Genomic DNA, 19,169 nt, shown 5'->3' on the forward strand with positions numbered 1-19,169 from the left:
CTGAAAATGTTATGTTTTCTTGATTCAGATTTCCGTTAACAAAGTATCATAGACATTTTCGCATTTGATTTTTATTTGACGTTTCGTTGCACTTTGTCGGTATCATTGTTTTATGTAAAAGGTTCCGTACATAATAACTATAATAATATTTGATGCAAATTTGTAAGCCTATTGATGCCACTTTTTTTCTCTTTATATCTTGTTTTTTTTAAACAAGATCAAGACGCAAACTTAATTTATTTTATTTTAGTGTGAGTGAATGGCTCCTTTAGTCTGTTAATAATAAGCTCAACATATTTTTAATATAATTATTCATATCCTTACTTGGTTACCAAATGCATGTATATTTCTTCGATCTAAATAAAGCAGTTAAATACTTATTAGCAGTTATTCACATTATTCCATAGTATTTTAATTAATAAAATATTAAAACATAACGGAAATCCATTTTCGAACGAATGGTATGAAATGTAACAGACTAACAGTAACATTCGTATAAGTAGGTGCAATATGTGAATATACCTAACAATAATTTGTATTATCAACAATTTTTCAGTGTGATAAAAAGAAAAACAATACTACTTCCTTGACTTTATGATTGTTTTAGAGAACCCTAAAAACGAACTATTTTGAAAGCGTCGGTAAAACAGTTGTGATAAGCGAAGCCATTGAACTGTGTGAAGCTATAGGGATGTGTGTGCATTCAATCTACACCAAAATATTCGTTGTATTTTCACACACACAAACACAACTTATTCATGTGTTTTCGCGGCACTGAGCGTCGGTATTTTTGTGGCGGAACTTATTTTCATTTGATATCTAGAAAATAGTAAATTAAAATTGGTGTTTATAGGTTTATTGGTGAGATAATAAACAATTATGTGTGTATAAGCTGTAGTGATGCTATCCGTAGTTTGGTTTCGCTGACAACAGCGAATGAAATTATGATGGCGCGTGTTTGACTCTAGCACTGGGTGCTTTCTCGTAACAAATTAGGACTTTGCTCGAACGATATTTGAGCGCTGACAATTATAGTTAATATTCCTGTTTCAGTGCTAAAGAACCTTTCTAAAACTGGTGTTGATGCAATTATAAGTGTAAACGTCGATGTGCAAAAAAGGAATTTAAGTTTTCGATCTACAGTGGTACAATTATGCATTGAGACCCCGCCAATCTGACGATTCGTCTTGTGCAAATTGCAATCACTGACGCGACGAAACTGAATTAATCGATGGTGAGTCGACGTAATATTAATTTAATTCATAAAAACTAGCATTTGTACGAACAAAATATGATATTTAGTTCAAATATTGAATTAACCTATTTCAGTAGAAAAACGAAACTTCATTTCGATTCTTTTGTTTCAGAAAACCAAGTGATACGTTTGTGGACAGTTGTAATCCGTAAATAGTGGTTTGTGGGCACGTTTGGCATTATATTATTGGGAAAAATATGGGATTGGATTAAAATATTCTAAATTTTTCATTCGCCTTACGATGTATTATTCTGTTACGTCAGGCGTATTTTAGAGGACTTGTATACTGAATACGAAGTTATAATGGACGATTCTGAGGATACCTTGAGTTCTGAGGACTTGAAGTCTACTGACAGCCCGCTGACAGTCAAGTCTAAACCAAAGAAACGGTCCCTGATTGAGCGGGAATTGGAAACAAGTTTGACCGCTAGAGTCACTTCACCGGTGACTAATGGAGATGGGACTAGTACCAGTAGATATGGCAGGGCTCGCCGTTTAAAATCAGAAATGGACAATCCTGATATTAAGAAAGTGGCTTCTGAACTTAAGTCACCTTTATCCGATAAGTCACCAATGAAAGCACAGACACAGTCACCTGTGTACAAGATGCATGCATCGAATTCTCCTCTGAAAAGGACAGAATCACCTAAAAAGATAGTTGTTGAAAAGTTTTTGGATGATCAAATTGAGAGTATTTATCAAGAGAACATATCATTGAGTCGTTTTAGCAATGAAGACTTGAGTAGCACAACACCATCTCCTGCGAAGAAGTTCCCTAAAGTTTACATACGTAAAGATTTGATTCAGAAGAGGGAACCGGAGGACACAGTTATGGTTATACAGAACATGTTTTCACCAACTAAGAGTGCTAAGAAATCCACAAATACACATTTGAATAATGTTCTTGAACGGTCCTCTGAGAGGTACAGTTTGAATACTAAACAGCAGAATGGATACATAGATAATTCCTCTGTGGTAAAAACTCTAGATTTTGATAGCAAGAGGAAGAAGAAAGAGGTAAAAGATGTGAAAACTCCTTCTAAAAGTGAGTTGTTTGAGATGGAAGCTAAATGTGCTTACCAGGTTGGTGACCTGGCCTGGGCCAGAATGGGAACTTATCCTTTTTGGCCTTGCATTGTGACCAGAGACCCTGCAAGTGGAGTGTTTGTTAAAAAGAAGTGTAAGTATAGAACTTTGTTTATTTATTATGCATTGGCTTATTTGTTTATGGTGTCTGTTTAGCTGCATATTTACCCTCTTATTTATAAACCCACTATAAACCTATTTTAGTTAAACAACTACTATAATATGTTTTCTCTCTTTAATTTCGCTAAGGAGTGAAAGAGACATAACTTTTTATAAGCCTTTTGTAACTTCATATATTTTTATGAAGAAGAGGGTTATTAATTATGAGTATTAGAATGGTAATTAGGCTACTAATTGAATTTAAATAATAAATTTAACCCATGAATGTCCCACTGCTGGGCAAGAGACCCCCCCAAAATGTGGGAGGGGCGAGGTATTTAATTAACAATAAATATTTATCCTCTATTGATATTTGGTATGTTATGTATGGATGAGTAAGGAAGTAGTGATAATATGACACATTGGTCATTAGGATTATAAGTAATCAAATATTTCAGTTAATTTCTGATACTCATTCTGAATGTTCCTTCTGGATAACTATCCTTTTTTATATTTGCTGTCACTATATCTAGTGGATAAGATATCTAGCTCTTATTTTTAAACTTTGAAACTAGCTTCATAGTTTAATTTCATATTTTACCTTTCTATGATATTAATAATTAATTTGATCATTGATAATTACTCAAGATATCAGTATTCTATAATCTCTAAATATGTTAATAAGGCCAAATTCAAATAAGTCTACCAAGTCAATTAAAATTAACAAAACTAAAATCTATTGAATAATGTTTGCAAACTGATAAAAATTATATACATAATATCTAAATATACATACACAGATAGTCTATACTTATATATTATATAACTTTATATTGACATTGAAAACCATTGTATTTACAAATGATAAAAATCTCTGGGGCATTTCAAAATTATGTCATACTCTGCAGCATTTTATTATTACAAATAAACATACATACATACATACATAAATCACTCCTTCTGCCCATAGGGGTAGGCAGAGAGCAGAGAACGCCACTTGGTACAATCCTTACAAACTTCCTTTGCTTCATTCACATCCATACATCTTGTCATACAGGATTTTTTCCTTTCAGAATTATGTAGTACTCTATACTATAGTATTTTATATTCTGAATTATAACAAGATAAAAATGTATTAACTTTTTTAGTTTTGTTGTAGATTTCATATTAAGTGTAGGTACTGTGTAGTAATTATTTATGTACATAATTTAAATATTTTTATTATGTTAATTAATGATATCCTTATGACTTGTTAAAGACATTTTCTTTCATGAATTAATATGCTATCAATAAATATATTAATGTAATAATATGGGGAATGAAAATTATGCAAATTATGTTTTTGATAACACTTGATCATGTTCTCTTACACGAAAGTATAATTTATTAAAGAAATATGTAGGTATTAGCCATATTTTACTATAAATATATAAATATTATCTTCAGAACAAATACTACCTTATTTCTAACAAAAAATCATTCCAAATTCATCTCAAAGTAAAACATTTCTGACTACTCAAACAAATAAATCTTCTCATAAAGGTATAATTATCACAATGTACCACAGCTTCCAGACGCGACCGTTAATCAATATTACACATCCCACCCTCGCACGCGTACACACACGTGACGGGAATTGGGCAGCCCCTCTGTATTATTTTTATGTCTATTTTTTGCATCTGTATGAAGGGTTGCAATTGTTGATTACGATATTTATTTTAGATTGTAGGGCTTTCTAGTAGACGATTCAGTAGAGCAGAACTCAAGCAATAATCATGATTTTCGTGTGAATATTATGATTTTTGCTGTTGATATAAAATCGGCTGTGGATATAAAAAAGTGGAATTGGGAAATTTCTCAACATCCCTCCACCCCCGCAACATTAACCCAAATTCGAATCTCCCGTAACATTTCTCCAAATTCAACCCCCCCCCTTCTCCGACACTGACCTACCCCAAACACTTATCTATCGCCTTCTTCCTGAATGAATTTCTTTCTTACTCTCACTAGGTATAAAAAACGTAATAAAATTAAAATTAACAAATATAATATAAATTAAATATAATTATGTCTGTTCGCAGTGTTCGGTCGTATTGAACGTGACGTGATCCACGTGACGTTCTTCGGGGACAATGGGCGTCGCGGCTGGATCGTGGACAGTATGCTCCGCAAGTACCTCGGGCAACTGGAGTTTGAGTCCACCAGGGACAATTTTACTCCTGAGGTGAGTTCTTATTATGAAAAGTAAAAGATATGGGATACTTATTGATAATTTCTGTTTCTTTATAATAATAAGTTTCAGAAACATGAGTTTGTTCAAAGATATCCATAAAATTGTATACGAAATATTTTTTATCCAAAACAATTAATTAAAAAAGTTTAGAAAACTTCCTAATTCATATTTAATTAGACAATAAGTACCTAGTTCTATATTATACATTGTTAAGTGAAAAAGTACTCACCAAAATAATAGTATCTTTGTAAGTAAAAGAAATAACAGATTTAAATTATTATCTATTCTAGGACAAGAAAAAAGACCCTCGTTTGTACGCAGCATTCTTCATATCAGAGAAGAAACAGCAGCTCTGGAACACGTCCGTCGAAGAAGCAGAGATGTTACTACGCGAACCAAAACGTTTAAGAATAGACATATTTAACGAAATGCTGGAAAAATCACGATCAACTAAAGTAAAACAGCCTAAAAGTAAGATTAGTCGGACAGACAGTGATGTGTCGCTAAGCGAGAGTTTGTACGACAGTCTGTTTTCCGAAGATGATGGGAAGATAGACAACACAGACCGGTCTAAAAATAGATCTAGGAATAAGTCTTTAGATATGATCGATGTTGTTACCGCTTGCCTTGATAATATGGCGGCCAAAACTGGTATTACAAAGATACAAAGACAGTCTCACATGGATAGGTGGTTGCAGAAAGCCAAATCCAAAACGCCTGAGAAAACTAAAGCGAAAACTCTGCCTGTAAAAAAGTTAGAAGAAAAGAAGTCTAAGAAGAAGAGTGTTTCTGCTAAAAGACCAGCACAGAAGAGTTATAGGCTAAGAAGAGATGCCCAGGATTTGGAGTCAAAAAACGATCATGATTATGGTGATGTGAATATGACTGATTCTGATCACACATCAACTGACACTGATTGTAAGAATGTTGTGAAATTAGATCCTGATCAAGTAGAAAATCTCGATCAACAAACAGAAACAAATTTGGAAAATACTCGGGATGATTTTTTAGAGTTTAACGGGTCTTGTGATTCAGAAACGTACACAGAAGATAGCAAAGATTCTAGTGTAAATTCTGGTAATTCAGATGAGAAACCAGAATTGAGGGAAATTAATGATCAAGACTCGGAAACACAGGATAGTTTTGCAACGAAAGAAAATAAGGAAGTGAATAATGAAACGCGAGAAAATAGTAGAACACCTAATGGAATCGATTTAGAAGATTCTCATAGTAATGACAGTCATTTTAAAGAATCAAATGAAGTAGAAACTAATAAAAACACGGATCCAGTTGAGTCAGACCTGGATGGTGCAGACAGTCAGGATAGTGTTGATTCTAAAGGGACAAGCACGGTTACAGAAACGACCATATACAATGAGGATACTAATAGTACAGGCCAAGACGAAAGTAGTATCGAAACAGACCACATTAGTCAAGACACTTTGACTAATCGTGAAGAAAAAGTGACTAATTTAGAAGAGAATTATGAGAAAACAGGTGATGATAAAGCTTATGATGATATGATTGATGATGATGAAGATGATAGTGATAGCGAAAGGCTACCTTACAGTCCTTTGTCTAACCTAGGTAATAACAGTGACGATAATCTCAGTCTAGATGACGTACCGTTTATAAATGAGACAGAAAATGATAAACCCGAAGGTGAGAAAGAGACATCAAATACAAATGAAGATTTAAACGCCGAGATAGAAAAAAATTATACTATGAACGAATCGATGGAGATTGATACCAGTTTGACTGAAAATAATTTAGAAAACGGACATATTATTGAAAATGACAAAAGTACAGAGGCAGATATTGATAAAATAAGAAAAGTAGATGAAGAAATTCGTATGAAAAATATGACAGATCAATTAGAGAGTAGTATAGATATTACTAATAATGGTTATAGAGGGAAAAATGTTAGGGAAATAGAAATGGCTGCAAAAGAAGTGCATTTACCTTTTCATGAGCCTAAAGAGAATGGTTATCATATGAATGGGGACTATGAAGACACAGCCTCTATTCACTCAGAAAGTAGCGTAACCTCTACGAAGTCAGATAAACGTAAGCTACGTTCTAAAACTAAAGATCTTGAAGACCCTGAATTTATTAAATATATGGAATTAAGACAAGATGCGTTGATGGATGAGAATCCGGAACTAAGTGAGAAAGAAATCGTAGCGTATTTGTATAAAACATGGCAGTACGAAGAGAGTTTGAAGTCTGATGACAAGAAAAACGACGATTTGAGAGAATGTAATTTAGTTAAAGGTTTAAATCAGACCGAAATAACTACAAAGAAAAGAGTTATTAAGAAATTGAGTTTGAATAGAAATGCGAATAAACAAAGTACTTTACAAAGGTTTTTGCGACGGAATAAGAAAGTTGAAAATGATTTGGACGAAGAGTTTTACGTGCCTAGAAAGAGAGGTTCGAGAAGAAATATGATTGAAGATGATGATGAAACAAATATGGAAGAACAGTCAAAGGAAACAGCAAATAATGTAGAGGAAAATGGTCCTTATGTACAAGAAAGTCAGTGTTACGATGATATAGAATATCCGTCTAGTGTTATAACTGAAAGTTCTACAGAATTTTCTAACAATGTTCAAGAAAAAGATGCTACTTCTATAGAAACACAAAATATAGATTCTATAACAGAATCTACGACAAATTCTGAAAATATTGAAGCAGTTGAACGTAATAAAACGCCGGTTGAAATATCATCACCTATAAGAGAAACACCTACGTTAGAAAAGCAAAAAATAAAATTGAAACAAGATTTTGATGGAGAATCTATCGACTCAGAAGATAGCGAAACACCTCTAATAAGATGTAAACTAAGATCTAAAGCGAAAAAAGAAAATGACGTCAAAGAAGAGAGTGTAGAACGAAAGATCAAAGATGAAGATGCTGTGTCCATTCATTCAGAAGATAGCGAAGTTTCTACCAAACGTAAGAAGAAATTAACGAGCAAAAAGATCGATAATGCTATGGAAGATCCAGAATTTGTCAAATATCTAGAACTAAGACAAGATAGTTTGTTAGAAGAACACCCAGAATTGTCCCAAGATGAAATCGTTTCTTATTTGTACCAAACGTATTTGTATGAAGAGAATACCAAATCGGAATTGAAGAAAACTGATGAGATTGAACAGTCTACGTTAGTTAAAGGTCTAAATGAGGCGCCACAGCCTAAAAAAGTTAGACGTAAAGTTCCTAAAGTTGAAAAGGTAGAAAAAGACACAGAAGATGAAGTGCCCGTAAAAGATAAACCTAAAAGAAAGAGTGTTAAACCTTTTTATAATGAGGAATATTCCGATGTTGAGGAGGAATTGGAAGTCTACGAAATATTCAAACCTAAGAACAAAGATGTACACAAAACTGAACCGAGTCACGTAAATGGAGAAACTGTTTTAGAATCGGGACAATCTTCAGAAATAGAAGTATACGATGAAGTAGAATTATATTTCGCGGAACTAACTAAACCTAAACCTAATATTTTCAAAGGTTTAGTTAGAGAGAAAGTTTGCGAAATTTGCGAGAAAATCGGCCATTTAGTTAAGTGTAAAGGTTGCAATGGTATGTTTCATGTCGACTGTGTGAAAAAACAGATGGAAATTGTTGAAGTGCCTGTTCCTGCTAGAGGTAGGAGGAAGAAGAAGAAGCCTGGAAGGAAACCAAAGAACGCAGAAGACGGCGATGACGACAAATGCCAAGACTTATCTGAAGAAAACAACGTATCTATTGATGAATTAATAGAAAACGAAGCCCACACAGTCGACGCGGACGTCCTAGAAGCGCAACTAAGCGCGAAAATGAAAGAAATATTAGATAGTACGGAAATAATCGAATACGACTCGTATTCTAGTGACGATTGTCTCGATTGGAACGACACGTTACCGGGGAAATGCGAAATTATCGATGTGAAACTAAAACCTAGACATTCGATATCGGAAATCGATTATTCGGATTTTAAGTGTAATAATTGTCAGAAGTATAACACGCCTGTATGCTTTGTGTGTAAAGGAGCGGTTTCTAAGAAAGATTCGACGAAAAGGCAGAAATGTCACGTGGCCCATTGTCATAAGTATTATCATTTAGAATGTTTGGACCACTGGCCTCAGACTCAGTTTAATGGAGGCGAACCTTCGAAGAATAATAAGAAAATTAATGAGTATTTCGAGGCTTTAACGTGTCCTAGGCATGTCTGTCATACTTGCGTGTCGGATGACCCTAGAGGGTGTAAGACCAGGTTTAGTGGGGACAAGCTGGCGCGGTGCGTGCGGTGCCCGGCGACTTATCACTCGTTCACGAAGTGCTTGCCGGCGGGCACGCAAATACTGACGGCGTCGCATATTATATGTCCGAGACATTATGAACACAGGTATGTGTATTTTCAGCTTTATTTTTGCTTTACTTTTCCCCTTGATAGTTCGAATAAAATATGAGTATCTTCAGTTTTGAAAGTTTAGTATCTAAAAAAGTAATAAAGTGATCCCTAGACAAAATGTTTTTTGTTATAAATTTGTTCCTATCGATAATTATTTACTCAATTTTTGAAATATTTAAAGTAATATAAAACCTTCACTTTGATTAAATAAAATCGTTTTATACCGTTATAAGTATATATTTAACACAGATCTTCCTAAACGTCTCCATAATATTTTATTTTGTCTGTAGGCCAGGCAAAGTGCCATGTCACGTGAACACAGGGTGGTGTTTCATCTGCGCGTTGGGCGGGTCTCTGATCTGTTGCGAGTACTGCCCCACCTCCTTCCACGCCGAGTGCCTTAATATTGACCCGCCGGAAGGTAAGACTCACTATTTTATAATTATACTTCGTTTTTACAACATTTTTTCCCTTTACAGTACTTGTTTCATGTAATAGGGGGCGACACTTGTAAAAACCACGTTAATAAAGTATTGTCAATATCCTTTATTGACAATACTTTGGTATTTGTAGAAGTTGGGTAAATTAACCCAATAGGACTTTACCCAACTGGGGTGATTCCCTGATTCCTGATTTAAATTGATATAAAACTTATAGTTTTGAATTATATGTGATGTGAATTATGAGTACATAAGAGAGACTAGATGAGATTCAGGTACAGTGTTTCTTGGTCTCTGCTTACATCCACGGCAAAAAGCCGTGATTTTTCGGATGCGTAGGTACATAAAAATAGTACGTATTTTTTAAACATTCATTTTCTTATTTCAGGTGGCTACATGTGCGAGGACTGTGAGACAGGTCGTCTCCCGCTCTACGGCGAGATGGTGTGGGTGAAGCTGGGCCACTACAGATGGTGGCCCGGCATCATACTGCATCCTTACGAAATACCCGAGAACCTGCTCGCAGTGAAACACAGTCTCGGCGAGTTTGTTGTACGGTTCTTCGGACAGTATGACCATTATTGGGTTAATAGAGGACGGGTGTTTCCTTTCCAAGAAGGTGTGTACATTGAGCATTGTGTTTTAGTATAAAAATCTTGATTTTAGTGCTTTTTGTTGTGTTTGTTTTCAGTTTAGCTAGTTTCTTTTCTCAATAAGTATGTAGTTAACGAATTTTTTACTTGATTAGTTCATTGAAACTTGAAAAGATTTCGCTTTTTAGTAATTATTTGTTAAGTGCTCTTTGTTGCTTCTTTTTGTTTTCGATATAGCATGTTTTCGCTCAGAATATGTAGTCAATTCTTGAACTCGATAAGTTCACTGAGAACTTGAAAGATTTCGCTCTTGGTTAATTTGGCATGAAAGTAGGTAAATATCATTCCCCTTTTGTTATGTGTCTGTTAGTAACTTACAATGTTATATTATAGAAATGTGTTTTGTTATAGGTGATTCAGGTCGAATATCAAGTCAGAAGTCTAAAATCGACGCCGCATTCACAACAGCTATGGAACATGCGCAAAGAGCTTGTGAAATATTGAAATGTAAGTAATAATTTACAATTATTCATACCTGTGTATAAATCAAACAAAACTGGACTTTATGAAATGCACTTCATAGCCTATTTGTGTATTTTGTTTCTAATTTAAATCCATCACTAAATACTCACCCGCGTATGTAGCATATGCTACCGTTTTCCCGCGACTTCATATTAGTTCATATCCCATTGGAGGTAGAATTGATCAAAATCCTTTTTTAGTGGATGTCTAAGTGCTCATTCACGTTGACTCGCGGGCGCGGTCACGAAATATCAAACATATGGCGATGTACCGAAGTGTTCACGTACAAACCGTTCGCGCGGTCAAAGTCGCGGGCGAGCTAGCGGCGTCGCGCGCTCGCGGCAATATCAAACGCGTGAAGATGTTCGTGTGTGTTCACGTCGAACTAGCGGTGGCGGGCGCGATTCACTCGCGACGTCAAGTAGGATCAACCAGTTTGAGCCAGTTTGAACCAAACGCCCGCCTGGCGGCCAACGTGAACACAATCGCCACGTCCCCGCGCTCGCGACCGCCACCGCGCCCGCGAGTTCCAACGTGAACAAGCACTTAGTCATAACATCTATCTACATGCCAAACTTCAGGCCGATCCGTGTGTTAAGTGGATTGGGCATGTGATCGGGGGTGTGGGCCGTGTTGATAGATCACTAGTACTCAGTCACGCACATTTGAGTTATGTATATTACGATAAATTTTACAAATAATTAACCAATGAGTGAAAGCAATGGATTATCTAGAATATTTAGTACTCCCTGCACAGTAATGTCTAAACACAATCTTTGAGTGAGAGAAGAGAGAAGAGAAAAAACGAGAAGCGCAAGTCTCACTGCGTTTCTCGTTTTTTAAGTAGCAGCACAAGCGTCTAGTTTTGACGAGGGTTTGTAGAATAAAGAATTTGATGTGTCCTCCAGCTGCCCAACCGAATCAAGAAGAGTCTCTCGACATAGCGTCATCTCTCCTCCCGCCGCACTACGTGAAGCTGAAGGTGAACAAGGCGTGCGGGTCGCTGGCGGGGCGGCGCGCCGACCACCCCGAGAGCTCGCTCACGCAGTGCGACTGCAACCCGCACGACAACGACCCCTGCGGGCCCTACTCGCAGTGTCTTAACAGGTACTTGACTAACTACATAGCATCATCTCTCCTCCCGCCGCACTACGTGAAGCTGAAGGTGAACAAGGCGTGCGGGTCGCTGGCGGGGCGGCGCGCCGACCACCCCGAGAGCTCGCTCACGCAGTGCGACTGCAACCCGCACGACAACGACCCCTGCGGGCCCTACTCGCAGTGTCTTAACAGGTACTTGACTAACTACATAGCATCATCTCTCCTCCCGCCGCACTACGTGAAGCTGAAGGTGAACAAGGCGTGCGGGTCGCTGGCGGGGCGGCGCGCCGACCACCCCGAGAGCTCGCTCACGCAGTGCGACTGCAACCCGCACGACAACGACCCCTGCGGGCCCTACTCGCAGTGTCTTAACAGGTACTTGACTAACTACATAGCATCATCTCTCCTCCCGCCGCACTACGTGAAGCTGAAGGTGAACAAGGCGTGCGGGTCGCTGGCGGGGCGGCGCGCCGACCACCCCGAGAGCTCGCTCACGCAGTGCGACTGCAACCCGCACGACAACGACCCCTGCGGGCCCTACTCGCAGTGTCTTAACAGGTACTTGACTAACTATAGACACATTTTTTGTATGACAAACTGTTCAGCGCCCCTAGTGAGCTCTGTTGGAAACTATTTTCAATCTAATTTTCAATGTCAAAGTAAAAACTTGATAGTACCGACGGCTATAGGAGGCTATAAATTATAATATGTTGTGACTAATTTAAAATAAAGTCGTCATCAATGCGCACTGACAATAACGTTTTCTTTGATATGGTCTCAAGCATTGCAAACCTACGACAAAACATCTAACAAGGGGTAAGCAATTTTCGCCCACCCTTTTAAAAGCTTTAATGTCGAAATCAATGTTAAAAATCTATGAAAATAGTACATACATTGGCCAATCACGAAAATGGCTCGATCAATTGAGATGAGATTAAATTTTTAGTGTTTAGTATGTTAATATAGACTGCTGACCACTGGTTGGGAACCAGTGGCCTAGACGGATAGTCCAAATAACTGAAAACTAACTGGCAATTATTTCATAACAAATGTTTTCATTCCAGGATGTTACTAACAGAATGCGGTCCCACATGTAGAGCGGGCGACAAGTGCAATAACCGCGCGTTTGAGAAGCGTCTGTATCCCAAACTGACGCCGTACAGAACACCCAGCAGGGGGTGGGGCTTGAAAACATTGGAGGATATTAAAGCTGGTAAGAAATTAATGTTAATTTAATTCATTAATGTGCGAGATATTATGTGTGATGTTATTTTTCTTATGAATGATTTTGCCCTTGTACACATGACCTTGAATTGCATATAAAAAAGCACTAACTAAACTTAATTTAACCTATTAATATCCCACTGCTGGGCAAATGAAGGAGGGGTTAGGCCTTGAGCCCACCACGCTGGCCAATTGCGGGCTAAGGCTCTTTCCTTCCTGTTAATTTCCTACGTTCATCCGTTACATAGTCATTCACACTAGTCACGTCAGTCACACAAGTCATAAACTGACTATAGTCCTGTTACTTTTTTTAACAATAGTTTTCATGTTGCAATGTCATAAAAGCCTTCTAATCTAACTTCATATTGTAGTTTTAACTATTCATCATACAATGACAACTAAATGAAATGTACGTATGTGTTATATACAGGTCAGTTCGTGATAGAGTACGTGGGCGAGCTGATAGACGAGGAAGAGTTCAGACGGCGCATGCGCAGGAAGCATGAGATGAGAGATGAAAACTTCTACTTTTTGACACTCGACAAGGAGAGAATGATCGACGCCGGCCCTAAGGGGAACTTTGCTAGGTAAGATGATACATAAACCCGAAATTAAGTAATATTTACCTCTGGTTTCATTATTTCTGAATAAGTTACAGTTACCTTATCAGGTGGAATTATCCTAGTTGTTGTGATTATGAGTTAGTAGAGTAACAGGTACCTACCTGTTAAGACTAAGCGTCCGATAACCTTATCCGGAGGCCGTAAAATTCCCTTAGATATTTTATAACAGAACTGACTAATTGACCTTTGTCTAGTGACTAGCAAAGGTTATGAAGATCGCATATCGCATATCGATTGTAGAATTGCATTATTGATATATTATTATAACTCGTTTTTTGTTATTGCAGGTTCATGAACCACTGTTGCGAGCCCAACTGTGAGACGCAGAAGTGGACGGTGCTCGGTGACGTCAGAGTTGGTCTGTTCGCTTTATACGATATACCTGCTGTAAGTATATACATAGCTACTATTACATACATACATGCATAATATCACGCCTGTTTCCAATAGGGTAGGCACTGTAGGCAAAAGACCAGAGATCACCACTTGGTACGATCTTTACAAACTTCCCTTGCTTCATTCGCTTCCATACATCTTGTCATACCGGACCACCGGTTACGAGACCGCACCTGACCTTTTTGCAAGATATCGCCGATATGATCTGTGTATGTCTTTCCAGGGCGGTATCTCCCGGCGTTTTCATAGTAAATTAGTAACGTACTAATTTGTTTACGTAACTAATTTACTTTTATTTGTTTATTTACAGCACAGTGAAGTGACATTTAACTACAACTTAGAATGCGCTGGCATCGACAAGAAACGCTGTATGTGTGGAGCTAAACGATGCTCCGGGTATATCGGCGCTAAACCTAAACAGGTACGAATTATTACTATCATAATACTATTATACCCAAAAACTCAACTCCCTATGGAAAAAATTACATAATTTATGACAATTTTCAGCCATAAAAATGTTTTATATGAGGTATATGATCTATTATTGCTTCTTGTGAACATTTAAGTCTCGTTTCTTTTGAAATATTATTTTGTTTACCGTGACATTGAACTGATGACTGTGCTGGCCTTGAACTTGTTCCTTATTTAACGATAGTTTATAGCGTGTAGCGATAGGCTATAATGTATCAAATCATAATGTCTGATAAAACTACCCTCTAATTCCAGGATGAATCTCAAACAAAGAAAAACAAGCTACCAGGCAAGCGGACATACAAGAAACGCAAGCCTGAAGAATCTCCATCAACTAAGAACAAACCTAAACGACCGATCGGACGACCGCCTAAGCCCAGAGAACTCACAGAGATCGAGAAAGACCTACTAATAATACGCAACGCAACCAACGGTATATCTAGCGACGAAAGTTCCAGAAGCTTAAGTTCAGAATTTGATCGAAATCCGAAAGCGTTGAAGAGAAAACGGGTAAGTTTTTCAACAGAAGAAGTTATAGTATACGACGGTACGGAGTCGCCTAATGTAAAGAAAAGTAAACTAGATAATACTTTAGAAGGGGATTGAAATTTCACGGAAATGTCAACCATTTTGAGAAATAACCAGTGTATAATTTAACCCTATTTACAACGTTTTATATATGCGACTGCAATATATACGACTATTCTTGTCTGATTAAAGTTTCGCTGTATGAAACGGTGGAAGGGTTAACAAAAATGTGCCTGAAAGGTTTTCAGCTGTTATTTAGTGTTGTATAACGTGATAAACGTGCCTTTTATATGTTAACAAAGATTTGTAACAAACATACAAATCCTGAAAGTACAATTACAACAAAACAGTGATTTTGTGTTCAAATGCAATAATGTTTGGTGTTAGTGGACTATCATGTTTATAACAATATGTATCATGTTATGCAACATTAGATGACATTTATTTTTTAAATTGTGAGTAATATCGGTAAAATATCAAAGATTGTATATAGTTATTATAGTGTAGTTGTAGACAAAGTTATGAAAGCTGATATCGCCTGTATACTTAGGAACTCCGGAATAATATGTGTTCAGTGAATGCAAATAGAGTTTGTAATGTAACACATAATGCCAAATTTTTGTAATGGATGAATTTGCTTGTGGTAGCTTTGTTAATAAAGTTTATATATAAATAATAATGAGTATATTATTTTAAATACACTACTTATGGCCGGTTAATGAGACACATTTAGCGGTAGTTTATCTATTCAAACTGACATTTTTATATGAGCTTTAACGCTATTCAATAGATAAACTGCCGTTAAATGTGCCTTAGAAACTGGGGCTTAGGAGGTTAAACAGAACACGTTTATGTAGACATAAAAATATATCTTGAATATAACCTTAAATAAATAGTTTTTAATAAACAATCAATTGAAATTTTACTTGTCTAAACATTTAACTTTAAAAATAGCCTAACATTTTAAAATTACCCTACAAAATTAAATTATACCTCGCAGATTCATAGAGCATAGTAGTTATAGCTACAAAATTTGTGTTACTACGCAATAATTAAAATAGGCCACAAGAAATTCATTCTATAAAACTAGACTAAAAGAAACAATCACTAAAACTACAGATCCAGTACATAACTAAATTAAAATATGTTTTCGAAGAAAAGGTGATGCCAATTATCAATAAATTAACCAAATAAATAATTATTTGGATCTTAAATTGTTCCTTTCGTAAGTATTTAAGTTTGTGCAGCGTCTTCTGTGCATAAAAAACGTTTCAGGTGATTGTTTCGTAATATAAAATCTGTAGAGTTTTGACCCATAGGTCAATATGATCCGAATGTTTGTTTAGTAGTTACAATATCAGGAATAAAACCTGCTTATTGTAAGGTAGTTTTGGCATAATTGAGAACTTTCAAACAAAATAACTGAATATTACAGACGTACATAAGTTCACGCCTCTTCCCTAGAGGTAGGTAGATCAGAAAATAACTGAATGTTCTATATTTTATTCGGGTCATTATTGACCCAGCGGGCAAGAGTAACCATCTAAATATTAAGGTATTACTAATGGGCTAATTTACTATTATGCGTATTAACCGATTCATGGCCAATGACTCAACAGTTGAGTCATTAAAAAACCTTTAGGAAGGCCGATGGCTCAATTGGTGAGTCAAACCAAAATTGTATAAAAACGGATATTAAAAAAAAAAAAACACTTGAACTACCATTTTTCAGATCTCATTAAACATTTCCGTGAATATCAGACCTGGCCCTTCAATTTAGAGAATATTTTTATTAGTCAGGTGTCATAAACCTTTTGTATAACTGCCGCAAAACATCTTGTACACTTTTTTGTAAAATTGATTGACTACAGCTTGGAAAACCTTGATTTTCTTTATCTTCAATTTGTTGATCATGGAAATCAGTAAACATTGCCTGGCTACATTCAGTAAAATCGTCGTAGTCCTGATTATCTACAAATAATATTACAATAATAAATAATGATTGAATACTACTAAAATGTTTACTACCTCTGCAATATTTCATTAAAACCAACAAATACTACCTTGAAACGCCATATTAACTTTTATTATCCACAAATTCGAATAGGAGAACACAGTAACACGTTTCTGGTTGTCAGACTGGCTCGAATGATGGCGAAAAGCATTAAATCATTACAAGGAGCCAATGACTCATCAGTTGAGTCATCCTTCAGGGAGGCCGATGGCTCAAATGGTGAGCCACCGACCAATGAATGGGGCCTGGCTGAATTGTTCACGAAAATGAAGGTGGCAATGAATCGGTTAAACTGTGAAAAAATAATTCTGTGATCGAAAAAATGTAGGAATTTTAGAAATTTGTAATTTATCATTAAGACAGTTTAAATATAAATACAATGCCGCTGAAAGACGTATTTTAAGTAATGACTACAAACTCTTAATAATATATATAGGTTTTAGCCGATCTAGGCTAGTTTTTGGTCTAGTTTTGAATTTAACTTCTTAACCTGATATCCTTCAGTCAATAGAATTTCCAAACTCATATTAAAGTGAAATTTATTGCTCACTAAAACCGGAAACAAAAATCATCCTCTACCGCTGAGTGATTTAAGATGGGTTAGCGCTTAGCCATGCTTTAGAAGGAACATAGGAAGAAGTATTATCTGTACCTAATTACGTTTCTATTATATAATACTTCACAGGAATTAATGCGAGAATGCATAAAACCTTGGTTTGAAAATTCTATTGCAAGAAGGCTCCGTAATCTTCGCTCAAACATTTCTAGATCTTTTTTCTTGTATAAACGGATAGTTGTATTCATAATCAAATGGCTTACATACTCGGACAAAATACATAACTATTTATATATGGGACATATTCTGGTAAACAATAAGAAACATTTATTTAGAGCCCGTACACATGACTAGCACTCAACTACAAATATTTTATTCAGTTCGTAGTTGTAAACACGCGTTCGATGCTTGTCATGGGACCGGGCTAGGCTTGCTACACATATATTCGGTTTGGCATTATTTGTCGGCTTAGCCGCCCGGCTAAAACAGCCGGCAAAGCTGAATATGTGTGGATGAATGTTCGGGAAAAAATGCGGCATCGCCACGCCGGAATGTTCAAACCGAATTGCGTCGATTGTTCGATCGATAGAACTACTCGATCGGTAAAAGCGATTTGTACGGTACGGTTTTGTTGTTAGATAAACAATGCCGAAACGAACGTGCTGAATCGAATATGTGTGAAGCGAACCCATTTTAAGAAAGAAAGATAAAATAATAATAAAGAAATCTTTCTTTCCTTTAAGGTAAATAGCTCTTCCATTGTATAAATTTTAGTTAAGACTAGCTTTAGTTTGAATATATTATTTTGTAATGTTAATTGGATTACTCTATATTTAATCCTAGGATCCTAGGAGTAGAAATCTACTTAAATAAATATATTTGGACAATGATCATCTGGTTCCAAACTAAGCAAAGCTAGATAATTGCTGTTTCGAAGTCAAAGTTGATTGACTGATTACCGGTTGGCAATATCAATGAATATAATATTTGTCTATAGGTAAGTTCCGCTGAATAGGGGTTTTACCGAGATACTAGGCGCCCATTATCCACAAGATTCGTGCGAGTTCAAAATATGCCCCTTATGGACAAAACGTGCGCGCGAAATATGCACAAAGAAATCGCGGCGAATGCGCCTCTTCTCTGGACAAAGTCTTGGATTGAATGATTTACGAGTCATTGTAATATTCTGTAGTAATACTTATCAGTGGAAAGAAATAATATAATTCTGATAAAATGCTGGTCATATTTTGTACTTTTATACAGTAATGTTGCGTTTACTATAAATATAGAGTATTCCCGTTAACGTGTATACGAAGTTACTGAATGCTTGCACTCGAAATAAAATATTGTTTATAAATATTTCTCTTGTATTATTTTTACTTGACGCTAATGGTTTTGATTCCGTAGTTCTGAAAAAAATAATACGCACCAAAGAAGTTTGTGTCTCGGAATAGTCGGAATGTAGCTGCAAGTCGTTGCAAGGAATTAAAATAATTAAAACAAGGGATGTAGTAGAGGAGTACAAGTGATAGAAAGAATAGACACCGTTGTTATTACGTCTCCATCACTCGCTCTTGTGATATTATTTCTTCCTCGCAGGGGCTTGCGGCTGAATTCAGGCCGAAGTCATTTGGC

The 19,169-nt window shown here is 36.3% G+C and overlaps 1 protein-coding gene across 2 annotated transcripts; it reads left to right on the plus strand.

Moving 5' to 3' along the window:
- Positions 1 to 605: 605 nt before the first annotated feature.
- Positions 606 to 18,891, plus strand: LOC142983442 (uncharacterized). Of its 2 annotated transcripts, XM_076130307.1 has the most exons (14): positions 606 to 861; positions 1,054 to 1,234; positions 1,368 to 2,435; positions 4,522 to 4,664; positions 4,964 to 9,063; positions 9,360 to 9,490; positions 9,898 to 10,128; positions 10,514 to 10,609; positions 11,533 to 12,280; positions 12,787 to 12,935; positions 13,377 to 13,533; positions 13,857 to 13,956; positions 14,276 to 14,386; positions 14,692 to 18,891. In XM_076130307.1, the coding sequence occupies exons 3-14, from the start codon at positions 1,559 to 1,561 to the stop codon at positions 15,040 to 15,042; spliced, it is 7,194 nt and encodes a 2,397-aa protein (XP_075986422.1). In that variant the 5' UTR covers positions 606 to 861; positions 1,054 to 1,234; positions 1,368 to 1,558; the 3' UTR covers positions 15,043 to 18,891. The 2 variants fall into 2 exon arrangements, with proteins under 2 accessions (XP_075986422.1, XP_075986423.1); XM_076130308.1 differs by having other exon boundaries at positions 750 to 1,234.
- Positions 18,892 to 19,169: the final 278 nt, after the last annotated feature.

The sequence above is a fragment of the Anticarsia gemmatalis genome, chromosome 24 (assembly GCF_050436995.1).
Source record: "Anticarsia gemmatalis isolate Benzon Research Colony breed Stoneville strain chromosome 24, ilAntGemm2 primary, whole genome shotgun sequence".
Taxonomy (NCBI): domain Eukaryota; kingdom Metazoa; phylum Arthropoda; class Insecta; order Lepidoptera; family Erebidae; genus Anticarsia; species Anticarsia gemmatalis.

Bases quoted from the DNA above. Each gene is read 5' to 3' on its own strand.
- LOC142983442 (XM_076130307.1), top strand. From the start codon at position 1,559: ATGGACGATTCTGAGGATACCTTGAGTTCTGAGGACTTGAAGTCTACT. The intron at 12,281-12,786 runs GTACTTGACTAA...TTTTCATTCCAG, and splicing joins TACTCGCAGTGTCTTAACAG to GATGTTACTAACAGAATGCG. The intron at 13,957-14,275 runs GTAAGTATATAC...GTTTATTTACAG, and splicing joins CTTTATACGATATACCTGCT to CACAGTGAAGTGACATTTAA.